General features: G+C 28.9%; 10 protein-coding genes across 10 annotated transcripts; 4 read left to right on the forward strand and 6 right to left on the reverse strand.

The window, feature by feature from the left end:
* Window positions 1-392: 392 nt before the first annotated feature.
* Window positions 393-1564, forward strand: PNEG_03148 (hypothetical protein; the record flags this gene model as incomplete). The annotated part of the gene is made up of 2 exons (XM_007877017.1): window positions 393-1143; window positions 1189-1564. 2 exons carry the CDS (start codon window positions 393-395, stop codon window positions 1539-1541), a joined length of 1104 nt encoding a protein of 367 aa, XP_007875208.1. The 3' UTR covers window positions 1542-1564.
* A 360-nt stretch (window positions 1565-1924) lies between these two features.
* PNEG_03149 (protein disulfide-isomerase domain) lies at window positions 1925-3754 on the reverse strand (the record flags this gene model as incomplete). Its single annotated transcript, XM_007877018.2, has 6 exons — window positions 1925-2157; window positions 2205-2314; window positions 2363-3210; window positions 3333-3416; window positions 3458-3521; window positions 3591-3754. The coding sequence occupies 6 exons, from the start codon at window positions 3752-3754 to the stop codon at window positions 1925-1927; spliced, it is 1503 nt and encodes a 500-aa protein (XP_007875209.1).
* Window positions 3755-4064: 310 nt separating this feature from the next.
* Window positions 4065-7298, reverse strand: PNEG_03150 (hypothetical protein). Its single transcript, XM_007877019.1, has 12 exons — window positions 7132-7298; window positions 6968-7076; window positions 6594-6921; window positions 6284-6551; window positions 6171-6242; window positions 5949-6125; window positions 5541-5900; window positions 5333-5496; window positions 5173-5288; window positions 4759-5128; window positions 4510-4718; window positions 4065-4462 (listed from the first exon to the last, which is right to left on the reverse strand). The coding sequence occupies exons 1-12, from the start codon at window positions 7244-7246 to the stop codon at window positions 4099-4101; spliced, it is 2652 nt and encodes an 883-aa protein (XP_007875210.1). The 5' UTR covers window positions 7247-7298; the 3' UTR covers window positions 4065-4098.
* A 380-nt stretch (window positions 7299-7678) lies between these two features.
* On the reverse strand, window positions 7679-9264 carry PNEG_03151 (hypothetical protein; the record flags this gene model as incomplete). The annotated part of the gene is made up of 11 exons (XM_007877020.1): window positions 9238-9264; window positions 9065-9190; window positions 8982-9014; window positions 8899-8933; window positions 8706-8855; window positions 8502-8659; window positions 8332-8460; window positions 8152-8281; window positions 7949-8105; window positions 7825-7907; window positions 7679-7783 (listed from the first exon to the last, which is right to left on the reverse strand). Exons 2-11 carry the CDS (start codon window positions 9147-9149, stop codon window positions 7679-7681), a joined length of 1065 nt encoding a protein of 354 aa, XP_007875211.1. The 5' UTR covers window positions 9150-9190; window positions 9238-9264.
* A 980-nt stretch (window positions 9265-10244) lies between these two features.
* PNEG_03152 (hypothetical protein) lies at window positions 10245-11148 on the reverse strand (the record flags this gene model as incomplete). Its single annotated transcript, XM_007877021.1, has 5 exons — window positions 10245-10444; window positions 10493-10571; window positions 10619-10743; window positions 10825-10996; window positions 11039-11148. 5 exons carry the CDS (start codon window positions 11146-11148, stop codon window positions 10394-10396), a joined length of 537 nt encoding a protein of 178 aa, XP_007875212.1. The 3' UTR covers window positions 10245-10393.
* Window positions 11149-11909: 761 nt separating this feature from the next.
* PNEG_03153 (hypothetical protein) lies at window positions 11910-14612 on the forward strand (the record flags this gene model as incomplete). The annotated part of the gene is made up of 1 exon (XM_007877023.1): window positions 11910-14612. The coding sequence occupies exon 1, from the start codon at window positions 12018-12020 to the stop codon at window positions 14610-14612; it is 2595 nt and encodes an 864-aa protein (XP_007875214.1). The 5' UTR covers window positions 11910-12017.
* Window positions 14613-14702: 90 nt separating this feature from the next.
* PNEG_03154 (hypothetical protein) lies at window positions 14703-15112 on the reverse strand (the record flags this gene model as incomplete). The annotated part of the gene is made up of 3 exons (XM_007877025.1): window positions 14703-14840; window positions 14882-15051; window positions 15100-15112. The coding sequence occupies 3 exons, from the start codon at window positions 15110-15112 to the stop codon at window positions 14703-14705; spliced, it is 321 nt and encodes a 106-aa protein (XP_007875216.1).
* Window positions 15113-15288: 176 nt separating this feature from the next.
* PNEG_03155 (hypothetical protein) lies at window positions 15289-17004 on the forward strand (the record flags this gene model as incomplete). The annotated part of the gene is made up of 7 exons (XM_007877026.1): window positions 15289-15331; window positions 15380-15753; window positions 15821-15925; window positions 15971-16093; window positions 16143-16615; window positions 16657-16753; window positions 16796-17004. The coding sequence occupies 7 exons, from the start codon at window positions 15289-15291 to the stop codon at window positions 16949-16951; spliced, it is 1371 nt and encodes a 456-aa protein (XP_007875217.1). The 3' UTR covers window positions 16952-17004.
* Window positions 17005-17340: 336 nt separating this feature from the next.
* On the reverse strand, window positions 17341-18307 carry PNEG_03156 (hypothetical protein). The gene is made up of 2 exons (XM_007877027.1): window positions 17928-18307; window positions 17341-17883 (listed from the first exon to the last, which is right to left on the reverse strand). The coding sequence occupies exons 1-2, from the start codon at window positions 18286-18288 to the stop codon at window positions 17408-17410; spliced, it is 837 nt and encodes a 278-aa protein (XP_007875218.1). The 5' UTR covers window positions 18289-18307; the 3' UTR covers window positions 17341-17407.
* Window positions 18308-18479: 172 nt separating this feature from the next.
* PNEG_03157 (hypothetical protein) lies at window positions 18480-19471 on the forward strand (the record flags this gene model as incomplete). Its single annotated transcript, XM_007877028.1, has 3 exons — window positions 18480-18533; window positions 18584-19267; window positions 19316-19471. The coding sequence occupies exons 1-3, from the start codon at window positions 18528-18530 to the stop codon at window positions 19469-19471; spliced, it is 846 nt and encodes a 281-aa protein (XP_007875219.1). The 5' UTR covers window positions 18480-18527.
* Window positions 19472-19490: the final 19 nt, after the last annotated feature.

Genomic DNA, 19490 nt, shown 5'->3' on the forward strand with positions numbered 1-19490 from the left:
CATGAAATCTTAGTAAAATATTAATAAAAGGAAAAATACAATAAGTTAATAAAAACCAGCCTCATAAGATAGTAAAATTTTCTTAGAGTGGTACAAATAAAAGTTATAATTTTATTCTATATATGAAACTATATATAAGAGAAATTTGGTGGCGAGTAAATTAGCGTGGAAAGAATAATCATAATCATTGAGGAATAAATAAGTATTGTTAGATTTAGATTATAAAATAAAATAAATCAATGATAGCCATTTTTATAGATTAGGCTAGCTTTATTAAAAATAAGAGATCCAACAGCATCTCATTAAAGTTAAAAATAAAAAAATGTTTATAACAAAGAAAGAGCAACTTTTTACATATAGGCTTGAAGAATTCTTCTATCTGCATCTTCGCAATGGCATTTTCTCCAACAAACCAGACAATATTTCTTAAGAACTCTAAAGGAGAAACAATTCCATTTTTATTATCGGATTTCGATGAATTTTCACTCTCTAGAGCTCAAACGTCTATGATATTTTCAGCACAATGTGCAATGAGCTTATTATTGGCACTTGTCCTTATGTTGACATCAAAAAGAGAAAAAAGAAAAACATTGCTTTTCTTTTTAAACATAGGTGGATTAGTAACAGTATTTATAAGAGCATGTCTTCAATGTGCTTATTTGTCAGGCACCTGGGTAAGCTATAGTGTCCAATTTCTTGGAGAATTTGAATTATTGTCGCAAAAAGACTTTTATATATCAATTATCGCATCATGTATTCCAATTTTTATTATTTTGTTCATCGAACTTTCTCTTCTCATTCAAATTAGAGTAGTATATGCAACTGATAAAAGATTACAGATACCATTGACAATATTTTTTTCTATAATAATAATTATCGTTATAACCTTTTGGATTTTAGCTGCTGTTCAAAACTCAATGGCAGTTTTATCTCAAACACATTTTGGACATAGCGGTGTATGGGGCGCACCCTGGCCTTATACAGTAGCACGCATATCTTTTGCTTTTAGTATATTTATAGGATGTATTGTTTTTATTTATAAATTGCTTATCACCATTTATCGAAGACATAAAATGGGAGTCAAAGAATTTGGACCAATACAAATTATATTTATTATGAGCTGTCAAACATTGATCATCCCTGGTATTTTTTGTCACATTCTGTTTTATTTCTAATATTATTTTATAGCCATTCTCATTCTTATCGATTTTGGAGTAAAAATAACAGGTTTTAGCTCATTAACTCAAGCGCTCGTCGTAATGTCTTTACCTTTATCTTCTCTTTGGGCATCATCTAAAGTCGAAAAAAATAAAAACAACGTAACACCAACATATTATAAAGATATGAAGAGCATTGGAGATTATAGTATTGAAAGCACACCGAGTTCATTCACTAAACCATCTTATATAGGGTTTAGAAAACCATCGTATTTCTCGGAATATTCTAAAAGTCCTTTCTATGATGAGTATTTTGATGATAATGGGTCTAAACTTGATATACTAGTGGAAAAATCTCTAAATGTGTTTCCAGAAAAGAAATAGTTAGAAAGTTTTTAGCACGTTCAATTTGATTACTTAATATGTATTTAATTAGAATGCATCATCTATGATTTGAGATACTAACATACATATCTATATTCGTATGATCTCTTATAGAGTAATATTTTATGAATTTAGAATAGACGTTATTTAAAAGTCCTTAGAATATACCAGAAGTAATTTAAATATAATTAAGCATACTTTTAAAAAGCATGCAGCAGTTCACTTTCAAAAATTAATACAAATATTTTGCAAAATATCGAACAAAGATTTTATAAACATTTTGAAAACATATAAAAATTAAATAAATTGACAAAAATTAGTTAATATACATAAAGCATAATATGAAATTTCAAAAAAAACATAATATTTAAATACTCCCTTGTTTAAAGTTCGTCATGATCAAAGATAGGCAGTGAATCCCGTAATTTCTCATCCATTTTATCATCAACGCTTTTAGATGCATCAACTTTATGGGTTCCTTTTTGAAAAATAAAATTAATCATATCATTCACCGTTCTTGGACCATTATATTCAACAGGATTTCCTTTATCATAAGCAGGAAATAATAAAATCGTTGGAAATCCTCTAATATCTAAATTATCCTCAACATCATTTGCTAAAAACATATTACACCTATAGAAAAAAAACGTTATCAAGTAAAACCTGTAGCATCAAATTTAGCTATTAACACTTTAGAGCTTAATTCCGAGTTAGAAGAAAAGATTTTAGCTAACTCTTCATATTTAGGTGCAAGATTTTTACAATGTCCACACCTTAAAATATTAATATAAAAAACTCATTTAATAACAAAAAATACATACCATGGAGCATAAAACTCAACAAGAACATCCTTAGAAGATTCAATTACAACTTCTCGAAAATTTTTTGCAACTACAACTGTTACGGGACCCTCCTGTGTTTCCGGTATAGGTTCTGATTTGATAGAAGGAACAAGTCGTTGTGAAAAGTAATCCTCTAAGAATTGCTGAATATTTTCTTTCGTAAGAAGCTTTTCTTGATCAAATGGAAACTTTTTATTAGAATTTACTTCCTGAATAGCAAATGCCGGCCACTTCTGCTTCAGATTTAGATTATCTGCATGTCCACCATACAAATTTCCATCAATTGTAGCAAAATTCAACTTTCCCTTATATTTTTTTGCAAAATGAACAAAAAGATCTTTCATTACTTCTTTCTCTTGATCAGAACTTACAAAAACACAGCCTAAAGGAGATTTGCTGGAAATATAAAGTTGATATGTATCAGGACCAAGTTCTCCAAATAAAGGAATACTTTCTGAAAGAAGAAATAATTCAAGAGAATCATACTCAAAATCCTTTTTAAAAACAGAAACAGGATCATCAAAAGTTTTAAAGATAGCCAGACCTGGAAGTGACAAGTTGAACTCCTTAGCAAGACTGACATCTGATGTTATTCCAAAAACATACTTATTACGATATGTAGTAGCAAGTTTGGTATAGATATCATTAGCCTTGTCTTCCTTATCCAAAAATGCTAAAATCACAATTTCATCTGAAGTTTTAAAAAAATCAAAATTTTCTCGATCTACTTCTGTTATAAGAGGTAATGTTTGCTTTATCATAAAAGAAACAATGGAACTCGATTTCCGAGGACCATCATAGGGCTCATGTTTGCCGTCTCTAAAGATCTAAAGAATAAGCAACGAAATATTATTTACAAAAAGAAAAAACAATAACTAGCAAAAGCCAATGCTTGAAGAATAAGGATTTAATAAGAAAAAAATAATATTTTTAATAACTTTGTAAATACCTTAAGTGTGGGATAACCCGAAATATCATATTCTTCGCAAAGATGTGTCTCAATTGTGCAGTCAACCTGAATCAATGTAATTCCCTAAAAATAATATAAAAAAAATCAAAAAAGGATAAGCAAACCTTCTCTTTTAGTAAAGTAGCAGCAGTTTCATATTCAGGAGCTAAAGCTTTGCAGTGACCGCACCTATAAAAAATAAGTTTATATAAAAAAAAAGCAAATTAATAAAAATGCTAAAAAACAAAAAATACTAACCAAGGAGCAAAAAATTCAACAAGAAAAATACCTGGCTTCTGAATCGTTTGTTTAAAAGCTACCTCATTTAAATTCAATACGTCAGAAGCTTTAATAAAATGCTGAGAAACAAAAAAAAAACAAAAAAAAATAAATAAATAAGGAAAAAAGGTAAAATATGCCATATTCTGTCAAAAAATACACAAAATGTTTAACTTTAAGCAATAATTTGTTATAAAAAACTATTTTGTCGCCTCTACTAATGAAGATCGTTGAAACTTTTTTTCAATGTAAATTTATATGGGTTTAAACCTAATAAGAAAATTGAATAATAATCCTATAAAATCTTGCCTAACAAGAGCCAACTTTTTGATAAACAAGTCCAGTATCCAAGAAGATACATTTAAAAGAAACTTTACAATACTAATAGATAAAAACAAAAAACTCTATTCTATGGCCATTGAGCCCCTAGTTTACATTATTTTGAACCATTTTGACCCTAATTTACATCTTTTTTTTCAATTTTTACTTACGAAATCTTACGAAAAATGCGTTTGGAACCTTCACCAAGAATCTGAATAGAATCATTAGTCTCAAGAGATCGCAATGCATCATTAAATTCATTCAAATTAATTTCTACTGTACTTTGCTCACTAAACTTCTTGAAAAGATCAACAAATTTAATGGATGAGCCATGTGCAGACATTTCTTCTAATAATTTGAGCAATTCACGTTTAAGATCACCTTTAGCACGACGTTGGACAATACCTTCGCCAGTATAGATAAGATCCATATCTATTTTTCCTGATGAATCTGTAGCATAATCTTTAATAGCAGATCGCATAAGACGAGTAGCCTCTTGTACATCTTCCAAAATAACTTCATTACTTAACCTAAAAAAACATAGATAAAAAAAATATATATATCACAAATAATTTACCTCATTTTCGCATGAGCTTCACTTAAACGAATCATACTTTCCAATTGTCTAGTTGTCGCAGTAATTCTCCTCTCAGATGCTTTAACATCTTCACCCAACTTTCTCATTTCAATATACGCCTTTACTAACTCATCTGCAGCTTCATTACTTAATACTGGTTGAATATTTTGCTTAGCATAAGAAATATAAGAAGTTAAAAATTCAAATGGCTAAAAATATTAGAAAAATATATTATAATAAAAAACATACAATTAAAGAACTCTTGCTTTCGTTTACTCGATCTTCCATATACATTTCAACAAGGTGACGTGCTAAACGTCTATCATTAGATTCATCTATTTTATCTAAAATTAGATAAACTAAATCAAAGCGGCTCAATAAAGTAGGAGGAAGATCAATGTTCTGAGGAACAGATAAATCTGGATTATATTTACTTCCAATAGGATTTGCAGATGCTAAAATAGACGTTCTCGCATTAAGAGTAGTAATTATCCCAGCTTTTGCAATAGAAATAGTTTGTTGTTCCATTACTTCATGTAAAACCGATCTAGTTGAATCTGACATTTTATCGAATTCATCAATACAACATATTCCTCCATCAGAAAGAACCAAGGCACCACTGTTGTCATCAGGTTATAATGTAATTGAATTTATAATAACAACCTTTCTAAAACCAATTGTTTTGTATCTTGATCACGAGTAATATAAGCAGTTAAACCAACTGCGGAACTTCCTTTGCCACTTGTATAAACCCCTCGAGGGGATATTTTATGAACATACTAAGAAATTTAATAACTATTTCATATTTTTATTTTTTAAGTACCTGCAAAAACTGTGATTTAGAAGTAGACGGATCTCCACACAATAATATATTAATCTCTCCTCTAAACCGCGGAGCTTCCCCTTTAAGAAATTCCTTATTTGAGCCTCCAAAAAGCTGAAGTAATATCCCCTTTTTGACATCATCCATTTCATAAATACTAGGAGCTATAGAAAATTAACTAAATATCCTTTATTAATCAATATCTTACCAATAGACTTTGTTAAAATAGAGTACAGATCAGGACTTCTTGCTAATTTCTTTATCTTTTCCTCTTCTTCTTCTGTAAATTTACGAACTTCAGTATTTATAGAAATAGATTCAGAAATTTCTGCCTGAAGAATAGAGGGATCTATGCCAATTCTCCTTTTGTCTATTTTCTGAATATGAACAACATCAAAATATGTTTTAAAAAGAGATTTAATAGTTCTTTGACGTGGATTTATACGAACAGGAACAGAACGAAAAATGCCTGTTACCTTTATCCTATCTCCGGCTCTTGCAAAATCCACTAATTCATCATAAACACATAAAGAAACAGAGTGAGGAGTCTGTCCATCCGGTACAACATCTATCTTATGTTAATTTATAATATTTTTTGATAAAAATTTATTATCACCTGGAGTTTCTTGAAGTTTTATAATTTGTTTATCGGCAAATTCCGATCTATTGTGAACAATTTGCATAGAATTGTCAGAAGAACATATTTCTCTGGGACAACGAGTTGGTTCAGATATTCTTCCTCTATCAATCTCAACAGTCACTGTATGATAACAAACATCGCATCGAAAAAATGCTATAAATAACTATTAATAAAAATTTCGATAAATAAATAAATGACCTTGTTTCATATCCGGAATAATAGTGCTAACACGAATAACCAGCCCTTTAATACTTACCAACTTATCGATATCTTTTCAATTAATCATGAGCAAAAAGACATGAAATTCATACCATTAGGATTCAAATCCCGTATATTTATTGTCTTAGAAAGGCCAAAAGGCCTTACCTTATAAATATTATTTTCCACCTTTGAAATTTCTGTCTCATTTGCACGGCCGTCTATCAACATATCAAGCATATATTCTTTAATTGTTTGATCCATAATAGGTATAATTTCTTGAGGATACGCCTGCAATTGATGATGCAGCTTCTTAGTAGGTGGATAACACTCTAAATCTCGCGCATCAAGATTCAAATTAGTAAGATCCAAATCATACATCTATATTAGATAAGAAAATGGAAAAACAGTCATATATATAACTTGTTTCAACATATTAACATACAACAATGCATCTCCACTGGCATCTAAATTAATTTCGCCATCAAATGCCATCCGATACTTTTTTCTAAATTGCTTAAGAAATGCTTTGAACGTATTCATGCTTTCTTGAATAGAAACATTCGTTCCCCAAATAACCCGAACCATTTCACCCGTATTTTCAGATACAGGGTCAAACGTGCTTATCATCTGTAGATCCGATGTTAGCTGACTGCTTTGCGTGCCTGTCGTAAATTGGAGAGGTGTTGATAAGAGATAACGAGGATGAATATCTCCACGACGCATTGCACGAGGCGTAGTGGAAAGTAATCTTTTAAATCATTAAAAATTATCAAAATTCGATAAAAAAAGCATACGATGGCTTTTCAGGGCCATCTCTATTTGAAGGATAACTATATGCGACAGATGGATGTGATGATAGTTTTTTGCTCGGAGAAGACGTGTAAAGCAATGGAGAAGAAATATCTTATGAGAAGTTAGTGGAAAATCAAATTAAACTATAAAAATATCTGAAAATTACTTGATTGCATCAATGCCTTAGGAATTGAATTTTCCGACTCAAGTGCATCATTTTCCTGAGGAGCAGAAAGTGAAGATTCAGGGAAAAAAAGAGGGGATGACGTCTTTGATGTCATACAAATTAAATTGCTCTATTATATGTTTTTTTTTCTAATAATTTTAGTATTTTTTTTGCATCCAAATATTGAAATATCGAGTGTATAAGTGATCAATTGAAGGTCTATATAGATTAATTTCGAAAAAACAAAATAAAAACAGGAAATAATATTGAAAACCGCGGAATATATTTCTTAATGGAGAATTTTTGTCTTTCAGATGAAATACTATTTATTTTTATTTTAAAATATTATAATGATTAACAATATTTCAATAAATCTAAAATTTTGAAAAGATATATATTAATTAAATATTTAATTTATATAAAATAATTGTTAACAAACATGTATAATAAAAAATAAATATTAGATATTCATAACAAAAAATCTAAAAAAATTAATATTTGCGTAACTAATTAAAAAAACGGTTAGACATTTATATCCACAAAAAATTTAAAGCATTAAATTCTGTAAATTTCGATTAAATATAATATCGGTCACAGAAATCATGACGTTTTTCAAAAGCGTTGTATCTGTAGCGTTTGTAAAATGTGTATACTACTTATAAATTAAAAAACAATAAAACAGAAATATCTTACAATTGTTTTTTGATGATTTCTATTGAGTTTCAAAAATTTTTGCCGAAAAAAAAGACAAGAAGCGCGATAATCAGTTTGGTTATCTATAAATATAAACAAATACACATTTTATAAAAAGAGATACCATTATTAAAGTCTGGAAAATAATTCGATATTAGCGATACATGAAGCTTAACTTTAAAAAGATCGATTTTGTTAAGAAAAAGTATAATTGATGTGTTGATAAACCATTGAGAATTACAAATTGAATCAAATAAGACAAGAGCCTCTTGCATTTGATTCTAAATCATTAACTAATCTAATTTATACCCATTCGAAAATACATACAGCACCAATATCTTCTGTCAAACATTGATCATAGCCAGAGATAGCAACAAGAAAAAGAACAGCTGTCACATTCTCAAAACAATGAATCCATTTCCTTCTTTCTGATCTTTGACCACCTACATCGATCATTCTATAATACAAATGAGTTTAACTAACCAAAGTTAAAGAAACAATTCTAACCGATACGTTAATCGAGATACTTTAAAACATGTTTCCGTAATCCCTGTTGTTTTTAACCGACATCGTAAAATATCTTGGTCTGTAGGGATATATTTCCTTTCAAAAAGCCTATGAATGTTTTCAAAAAAACTAATTCTTAAATGGAAATCCATCAAAATACAAATTCTTACTAAAAGCAATTATCATGCAAAGCATATTCATTTCCACGATTAACAGCACGTGTTACCCCTGCATCTTCCCATAAAGATATAAAAGGTCTATAATACTCTGGAGGAAGATTCTCTCTATCCGTCAATTCTCGTTCTTGCAATAACAAATCAAGATATTGCTATAAACATTTATTAGATTTTATAAAACAAACTTAATCGAATTACTTCATTTTCTGGTCGCTCAAAACAAATATCAAATTCTTCCATAGCTTGAATAATAAGTCGCATAGACTGCAACATGTTGCTAAAAATAATTGTTCTATAGTATTCGCGTTCCTTCAATGTAAAACCAGATAGATGAATCAGCCTCATTTGCTATAAAAAAATAAACCAAAATAAACTAAAAGAAAAAATGAACCTTCAAAATTGTCGTCTTTCCACTTTCTCCAGCGCCTAATTAATATGTTTAATCTATTCAAAAGGCATATTAATTCAATCTACCTAATAATAATATTTTGGCTTCATGACATGCTTCTAAAAACAAAGTTAGCATCAAAACACGTATATGTTACTAAAAAACATACGTTCTTGATCCTGACGAAGATATGATTCAATTTCTTTGGATCGCAAAACATCTTGGCTATACGAAACAGAAAAACAACATCCCATAATTTAAAATCACTAAACTCACGTTTTTTGGAATAAGCCTACTATTATTAAAGATGTAAGATATAAGATGTAATCAGAAGGATAAAACAGTAATATTTAAATTATTTTAATGGTTGTCTTATTTTAATAGATATACATATTCCGTTAAGCAAACAATTTCACTTGTATTTGAAAGATAAATATGATGCAAAAGTATTTTAAAGCCAGAATAGAATTTAAAAAAGAAATAATATGTTAACTAAAATACTCTAAATATTTAAGATCAAATAATAAAGTTGAGTATATAATATATTAACGTCTATAATTAAACACAAACATTTTACATTCACAATCCTATACAGCCCAATTTTCTATATAAACACATCTTTATATATAACATCGAATATTATCCATTCCTTGTAAAAGCATAATTGGAATAAAAAAAGTTTATTATAAATTATTATTTACGATTTTCAAAAAAAAATCAAATAATTATAAATATCATTTATATATGTAACCTCCTCTATTCCCATACTATGAGTTTAAACTATTTTTATGTTATCTGAATAATTCTTTAAATAATTTAACAATTATTATAAAATATATTTTATAGTTTAAACCAATTTTCAAAATATTTTTGTCATATCATAAATACGTACATAACTCATAGATATTATCAATCATTTATCTAAAAATATATATATGGAAAACAATAATCTCAGTTTATTTAAAAGCATTATTTTATTCAAAAAAGCACTATATTCGTAGTAATAATTTTCAGAATACATTTAGTTTAAAGAATAAAAACCTTGCTATACTCAAATATAAAATATAAGCTAATATAATAAAAATTAGCGACTAAATTTACTTGTATAATAGATAATTATGAGGCATTTACAACTTTTGAGATAAAGATATTTTAAATTTAATATATGAAATATATTTTTCTATTTGAATAACATTCATCTGTATTTAAGGTTTACCATATCTAAGCATTAGAGAAAACATCCTATTGAAAAAAGATAATGCAATAACAAAAAATGCATATAAATTAAATTATATATAAACTTAATGCCAAAGCAATGATTCTTCGTTCCCATAGAAACCGTTAATATTCGCTAGAGTTTGTCAACAATTATCGTTGCATAACACATCCCTTTATCATTTCTATTTAATATTACATCAAATAATATATCTATCCATCCAATAACATTAATTTAGCTTTCTTTCTTCATATCTTAAAAAATCCCAATCTTTACATTATGCTATACATTTTCGCAAGTTTTCAATAATTCTTCACATGTTTCAATCAATTCCTGCACCAAATTTCAATAACAATTCATTTATTATTTTCATATACTTACTCTTAATCCATCCATTGTTGTTTCTGAACGATCCAAACTTCCCTTACCATATTGAAAATCATTCATTTCACTAACCATCCTTTAATATAGATTTAACATTTCCTAAAAACAAAAAAATAAACATACGTCTTCATATTCTTTAACAAATCATCACATCCTTTACCAAGCTGCTCTATTTCTTTCTGCATTTTCTCTACGGCCTCTTCCATTTGTTTAAGCATCTCCGGCAACGCCAAAGATTTCATTGTAAACTATTTCCTATCAGAAATACATCCTTAAAACCTAGAAAAAAACGTGTTTTCACACGTATAACAATACATCATTCTTCATACCTCTTGCATTTCCTCCTTTTTCTCCTCCAAAACATTTGCTTCTACATCCATAACTTTCATTGATTGCATGCCAAGTTTACACTCAAGCTGGATATTCTTCCTAACCATTTGACAAAGCGCACTTCGTTGCGCTTGCAATGAACGATATAAAATAGGAATGTCTGGATGTGATCTAAAAAACATTAAAAATAATTCAAAAAATCCTTACCTTAACCTTTTAGAGGCTGGAAAAAATGATACAAACGTATTAAGTGTTACCGTTTCCTGCAAACTTGATGGCGACACAAGAAACGTATTCAGGATTTGAGACTCGGTTTGCGACATCTAATAAACTCAAAAAAATAATCAAACGTTGAAAAACTAATAAAATAACACTTATACACTAATAAAATAATAAATTACATAAATTCTAATAGAAATCATTGAAACACTTTTCATAAACAGTGGTTTTTAACTTAAAAAATAATATCAACTAAAATATATATTTTTATATTAAATACATATATTTTTAAATTCGATTCTTAATATCAATTATTTTAAACTTTAAAACAGAATAAGATTTTTTAAAAACTCATATTTAAACTTTCTTTCTTCTTACAATTGATCCATTCCTTTCATGTCTTATATACATAATTAAAAGCCTATCTATAATTTAAAGGTTCTGTTATGATTTTCCCTTATTTTTTCATCGTTATTATAAAATATACGGTTTATAGCTTTTTTTATTTTTCAAAAGGAAAATCGATCTCGTGAAAAAAAAACGGATCGACTAAGTTTTGAAGCTAAAATACAGAGTTTGATTCCTGTAAATTCGTAATTCAAGTACCTTATAAATGCCAATAACTCCCTTTTTAACATATAATAGGGTTTTTATTATGTATTCACTAGCTTTTCTTTAGTCTATTGATTAATATGTATATTGATTTATTTACAATTTCAAAATATTGAACTTTTAATTTCACGGCTTATCAGGTGCTTTGATAAGCCGTTATCTTGAAAGCTTCGCAACAGACAAGACCTTAAAAAGTAAATAGAATGGTGTTGTAAACAATAAGACTAATTAGAAAGATCAATAAAATTATTTATCAAATATTAAAAATTTAAAATAAAATTAAAATCTTTAAACAAAATACTTAAAAAAAACTCAAAATACAGTAAAATCTTTTAATTGAAGAGTTTTATTTGTTACTTTAATGGAAGAAGCGCCACTAGACTCGGCTAAGCAGTTTAAAAATGATTTGATGTATTCTGGATGGACAGCACCTATTTATGAACAACCACAACCATTTCCCATGTTTTTGCCTGGACAAGAAACGGATGTTACTCAAGCAGAGCTGGTTTATCCGCCATTTGCCAAGGCAGGACAAACAAACACAAAGTATATGCAGATGCATAGACTCTTGCCTGGTTATGGCACACAATCTTTTTCAGGACCTGTTGAATCAGCCTATGTACCATCTTCAACCAATATACAAACCAGTGGATCAATAAATACATTACCAGCAATCAATATGCCCATCAATAATGTAATTAGTGGCCCAATCAACACACCAATTAATTCAATAACCTCATTTCAGCCAGCACCTTCAACCATTACATCACCACAAATGTCAACGCAATCTTTATCAGTTTCTTCTACACTAATTCAACCTTCATTTTATTCACCGTCAACTTGTTCTCCATCAATTTCAATTCAGCAAGGTATATCAGGAACCCAAACATTATCTGGACGAGTAGGTCCTATTGTACAGACAAAACCTAGCACCATAGATAGTCTTATGGCGTCACTGATAGAGTTTATGAATAAAAGAGGTATATCTATTAATGCGCATCCATATATTGGTGATCAACAAATCAATCTTGCTGTACTTTATATTCAAGTTATGCGTTTAGGAGGTTCTCACAAAGTAACACAAGCAAATGCATGGGGAAGTATTGCGCAGGCATTTGGAATTAATTTAACTTTAATACCAAATGCTGGTCAACAGCTTTCGGAATGCTATAAAAATTATCTTGCAGCATATGAAGAAGCATGGATATATAATCAACAACTATTAATGAAACAACAGGCTATTTCAAATAAATACAAACATGGAATAGTTCAAGAGAAAAATGAAGAAAAAAATACTAGTTATAATACAACAAACAAGGCTTTACTTCATTTTCAAACACAACATGTTTTACCATCAAAATCCACATCACAACCAATATCACAACCAATATCACACCCAGTATCACAGCCAGTATCGCAATCAGTATCACAACCAGTATCACAACCAATATCTCTAGTGCCTCAATCAATACCACAATCGATATCTATACCTATTGCAGACAATTCAGTTCCATCTAATTCTCATCCAACTATTTTGTCATCACAGTCAACATTTACACAGCAGTATAAGCCAAAAAAACGAATAGTTGATACATATGGGGGATTTGACATGGAATTAATAACACGAATGAGCAATGATCTTGAAAATCTTAGATACAGACCACCCGCTTTACACGAATTAGGTACTATTAATATATATGCTTTAATAATGAGTATTCAATCAAGATTACATTCAGAAGTTAATCGAGCACTTGATGTTCTCACTATTATTACGGGGGATAAAAGATGGTGTTTACCATTACTGGAATGTGATGAATTATTGGACAGCATTATAGAAATAGCAGATGAAGAATACCAATTATTGATACCAGATGTAAAAAATGCAGATGAAACAATTTCAATATCATCTTATGAACAAATGGTGGATTTATATTATGATGAAATAGATGATTTAACGATTAATTATCGGCCAGGCAGCCAAGGTTATGGAAGGTTTAGATCAATGGAGAAAATTTTATGTATTACAACAATTTTAAGAAATTTAACTTTTGCAGAAGAGAATCAAAATGTTATGGCAAAAAACAATGCATTGCTCATCTTAATAGAACATTTAATCATATTAATATCGAAAACAAATATTCTTGAAATATCATATCGTCAACGGCTAGATTTAGCAAAAGATTTAATCATTCTTCTTTCAAATATTTCTCAGGATATTCTTATAGATAATGAATCTACCGCAATAGCAATAATTCGTTTAATCACAGCATTTTCCCCAGATTCAAACATTTGCTTAAATCCTGATAAAATTATTTTTACACCATACAATCCAACACTACATCCATATCTTCCAGCTGCAATCGATACGCTAGCAAAACTTTTCGCAAGAAGTTTTCCAAACCGACATACTTTTGCCAAGATCATGATTTTTTTATCTTCGAAACAATGCCTTAGGGATAACATTTTTATCCGAGCACTCATGCTTTGTATATCACCGATACCTATTTCTACTTTAACTCATCCAATTCATACATGCGAAGTACGACTCGCTTTACTTGAACATTGCACGCTTGCTGCAGAGACAATTATCAATATTTTTCCAAAAGAGGATAATCTCGCTCATTCCATATTATCATCTGATGATAGTTTTCTTGATAGCTTTGTAAAACTTGCATGTCTACTTAGTTCTATTGGAGGTGGCCAACTACCAAATCAAATCCATAATATCGAATCAAACCCATTTTCTCGTTTTGCTAGGCGAACAATGAACATTTTGCGTATTTTGATCGAAAAAGCCAAGGAAGAAAAACCGCCTAATGAACCTCGTCATATATTTTCTACAACATCAAAAAAAGAACAACTTTTAGGGAGTCTTCTTACACCACATATGGATGGTATGATTATAAAAGATTTATGGTCTTTAGTAGAAGGGAATTGTGCAGAGGAAACACAATAATTTCCTTTAAGTTAATTTTTTTGGTGCTATAAAATTGTATATATTTATCTATGTTTGGGTTCATTACTGTATTTTTTCTGCATTTTTAAATCAAAATCCATCTTTAATAAGGATTTCTTTGACTTCATTTACTCTTGATCCTTTTATAATCACATGTTTTGTTAAATTGTTAACAAACAATTCTTTTTGACTTAATTTAAGATCTTTTTCTAATTTTTTGCATAACTCCTAATACTATAAGACAAAGATTCAAATTTTAATCATATTACATGAGCATTTCCTTCTACTTTTCTAATTAATGTTAAATGTTTTGTTCCTCCACCTTTAATATCTAAATATACAGGTAAAGATCCAAATCGAGTCCGACGAACAAAATAAGCTCTTAAAGGAATACTAGAGAAGAAAGATCGAGCAAACCTATACTTTATTTCTGTAATTTCTAAAAAAAAAGTTAATTATTAATACTATTTTTTTTTGAAAAAAATACTAAAAATATTCATATTTTTCCTGAAAAAAAAGAACAACTCATTCTTTAAAATCAATCTCAATGATATTTTCATTTTTATTGTATTTCTATGTATTTCTCTCGCTTTTTAACCAATTCAGATTTTCAACAAAGTTCGACACCGGTATTTAAAAATCTAGTCAATCCTTTAACCTTTATATTTACAACAAAATGATTGATGAATCAGATAATACAGCATCAGTAGAATCCTTTCGTATTATATTTATTAAGATTTTGTTTTCTTTTTGGTTAATTTTATTAGATCCTTCTCAATATGACTTGGTTCCACGTATGTTGCCATATCTTGACAAACATTTAATTTTTCCTTTACTGGAGTTTTTACAGCAAAAAAAGATATATCCTAATAAAGATCTTCTTAGGGAAAAATACAATTTGTTGATTGAGACTTATATGACAGATTATATTATAAATTTATGCCAAGAAATGACTACAGAAGATCCAACTTTTAAAAGCCAAATAGAACTTGATAAAAAAAAAGAAGAAGAAGAAAAAGAATTTTCAAAACTTAATAAGGAGAGCCAAAAAGTTTTAGAAGTTCTTGAAAATCATGAAATAATTACAGCGTTAAGACAAGATAAAGCACAAAATCTTCAATATCTGAAAGATACACATGGAGTATGTTTTTCTTTTTTTTTCGAAAGAAAAGTAGAGAAAATAGGATATTTCTAATAACTTGAATTAGATAACTGTTGAAATGATTAATGTTCTATATAAACTTGGAGAATTTCAATATAATTGTGGTAATTATACAAGCGCAGTAGATCTTCTATATCACTTTAGAGCCTTAGTAATGAAAATTACTGATGATGGATTGAAATTGATATATATTTAGTCTATGGATAATGACATGAATATATCTGCAACATGGGGAAAATTAGCATCAGAAATTTTAACAGTTAATTGGGAGCGCGCAATGGAAGAAATCAATAAATTAAAAGATATTATTGATACAAAGGTTCTAAAAATTAGGTTTATTACAACTTTTATTTAACAATACATATTAGAGCTTTTCAAGCCCCGTTTTTCAACTTAAACATCGAACATGGCTAATTCATTGGTCTCTTTTTCCCTTTTTCAATCATGAAGCAGGAAAGGAAGCCCTTTGTGAGCTATTTTTTTTACCTCCATATATCAATACAATTCAAACAGCATGTCCATGGATTCTAAGGTATCTAACTGTTGCAGTTGTTACAATACGATCACGATCACGTAATGCAATGTCTTATCAACGTCGTATAAAAGAATTAGTAAAAATCATTGATCAAGAATTATACGAATATACAGATCCTATTATCGAATTCATTAATGCTTTATATATTCAGTTTGATTTTGAAGTTGCGCAAAATAATCTTAAAGAAGCAGAAAAAGTATTAAAAAACGATTTCTTTTTGGTGGCAACATGTTCAGATTTCATTAACTCTGCACACTACCTTATGATAGAAGCCTATTGCAAAATTTACCAACGCATCAATATTGAGTACGCATATATTTCATTTTTTTATTATTAAAAAATATTAGTGATCTTTCAAAACGCTTAAACTTTTCCCATACAGAAATCGTTAAATTTATTCATGATGATATTGTAGACTTAAATGCAAAAATAGGTTTTGAAGAGGTAAATATATATAGTCGAATCATATATACTAACTTTTTTAAGGGTATTATTACAATGAACCATCCTTCTCAACCCATATATCAGCAAATCATTGAACGTACGAGAGGCTTAAATTTTCGGACCCAAGTTTTAACACAAACTATTACTCGCCGGCAACAAGGAGATAAAAAAGAAGCTATACATGAAATTGTAACATAATTTAAAATCTATAACTCAATACATATATCACAAATAAATAATACAATTAAAACCTTAATTTTCCTATTTAAAAAATATCTTTTTTGACTAATATCTTTAAATCATCAAAAGTCTAATCCTAAATTTCTACCTTCTCAGAAAAATCATTTATCAATTTATTTATTTTATATGTATTAAAATGATAATTGAACTTATTACACTTTTCTGTTAAAACCTAATTTATATTATTCGATTTTTGAAATACCTTTTTCATCATAAAAATATAAAACAATTAATTGGTTATAAGTGTAAGAAAATATACAAATGCTATTCAACATATTAGTTCTAGGCTGTATCAGTCCCAATTTAAAGCCAATAAAGTTATTTATTGGCTTCAAAATATATTACTTTATTCCAAATAACCAAATTTCCCTTATATTAAATGATAATATATAACTATATATTCCTTATGTTTTATTAATCAGATATTAATTCTGGAAAATATAAGCCTGTCCTAGAAACATATTGAAGCATCTGTATATCAAATGGCGTAATCTTTCTTAATTTGTAATGTTCTAATAAAATGTCTATATTTTTAGAAAGAGCAACAATTGATGTTCTAGGACAATGAGATAATCGCAAAACAGATTGAATAAACAAAAGCCTCATCGGTTCATCACACTGTGAAAATTTATTCTGTTTTCTCAAATTAACTATCGATTTAACATCAAAAGTAGAAAGATTTCGGTCAATAAAGTTTTCTTTATTTTTTAAATCAAATGAAAGTGACTCTATATCATCTATTTTCATTGATACAAAACCTCCAGACCCTTTTTCTGTATTTAACGCTTCATGAGCTTTCTGTAATCCCTTTTTTACATAATCAACCAATGTTCCCCATTCTTCATATAACACATTTATAGTAGCCACGAAATACAAATCATATGGAGAAACTCAACAAATTTAGTATTTACTTAAAAAAAAAACCAACAAATACTTGGCAAATACGGGAATCCTTTCTTATTTTGATAAAGCAAAACTTGACGTACTGCTTCTCTCAAACGCCGCCGTACTCTAGATCTCACACATGACAGATTAGATATGTTCTTTTTAGACGTCAAAACCGTTACTCGAACCAATCCTCTAAGGTAATATACATCTAATCGTTTATCTATTCTGAATGAACTTTTTTCAAATTTTTTTCCTCCTAATGAATATGTTTCAAAATCCTCTCTTGGATAAAACCTTAAACTAAACAAGTTACAGGAAAACTGTGCTTTTTTCCTAAGAATTTTCCTTGATGTATACGGTATATATTGTCCCCATAATCTACCAAGCTTTACTCGAAAAATAGACATAATTTTGCCCTGAAAAAAAGAATATAGTATAAACGTATAGAAAAAAACTCATTAAGTGCATAATCAAGACATCTTTTCCTAATAATTAGCCCAATTTTCCCCTCAAACCAATTTTTTATTTATTTGACGTTGAAAATAAGTAGCGGCGATTTACCGCGTGTAACCTTAAATCGGCATCCATCTTTACCGAGAAAAATATATCGTTTTTTTTGGCAAAAAATGATGGAAAACAAGTAAATATGATTGTAATATCCTTATTTATCATATTTTCTTTACTAATTTTCATTTTTTCAAGCTTTCTTTGGCACATTTTTGTGAAATTCATGGGCCAACAGCTATTTTCTGTACACAAGCAATTTCTTCACATCATGAGACTTCCTTTGTAGATTTTATGGAAGATAACAAGAATGGAAACAGCTCGGAAGGTGTTCTTTTAAGGGAAGAAGCATGTGCTTCTTGTCAATTTTCAGTTCCAACAGATTTAACAGTCCATAAAAACGGGTTTCCTATTTTAAAGACCCAAAGTTCAGATCATAAAGTGTTATATATTTCTACTAGACGTCCAATATTTGTTCATGAGAATTCAGCGTTAAAACATGCCTGCGTTCGTAGTTTATCATGTGAACTTTTACCAGGAAAAACAGGTCCTATTTTGTTTGGGGATGCAACATTTGGATATACTATTGCATATGTTTTTAGGCTTGCAGATCCATATGCAAGAGGATTAAAACGGTGGTACTCATTTATATGTTTAATGCAGAACCAAACAAATTTATCTCGAGCATGGAGATTTATTATTGAAAAATTTGAAATTTTAGTTCATCGTTTAGATACTAAATCAAAAATGGTGTTAGTTGGCATTGATGGAGGAAATATACAAGGAAATAGTGTTGAAGTTAAAAGAAGTCCTGAAGGATTTTTGCGTAAATACGATAGCTCTAGTATGCCTCAAAGTCTAGCAAAGTTAGTTGATATGCAGGTAAAACCGGTTCATTTATAGTACTTATGATATAAATATTGAAAATAGGATATTTTTGTCCAAATTCATGCAAGCTTTGCATGGATACTTTCTATATGGGGAATTCAATTTGAAAGATCAAGTAAAAACAATTATTCTGAATTTAAAAACTTGATAGAGATGAAACCAAGAAAAGATGAGTCGGAAAAAGGAGAGAAAACATAGAATAATCATTTCTCAAAAT

This window comes from Pneumocystis murina, assembly GCF_000349005.2.
Source record: "Pneumocystis murina B123 chromosome Unknown supercont1.10, whole genome shotgun sequence".
Taxonomy (NCBI): Eukaryota; Fungi; Ascomycota; class Pneumocystomycetes; order Pneumocystales; family Pneumocystaceae; genus Pneumocystis; species Pneumocystis murina.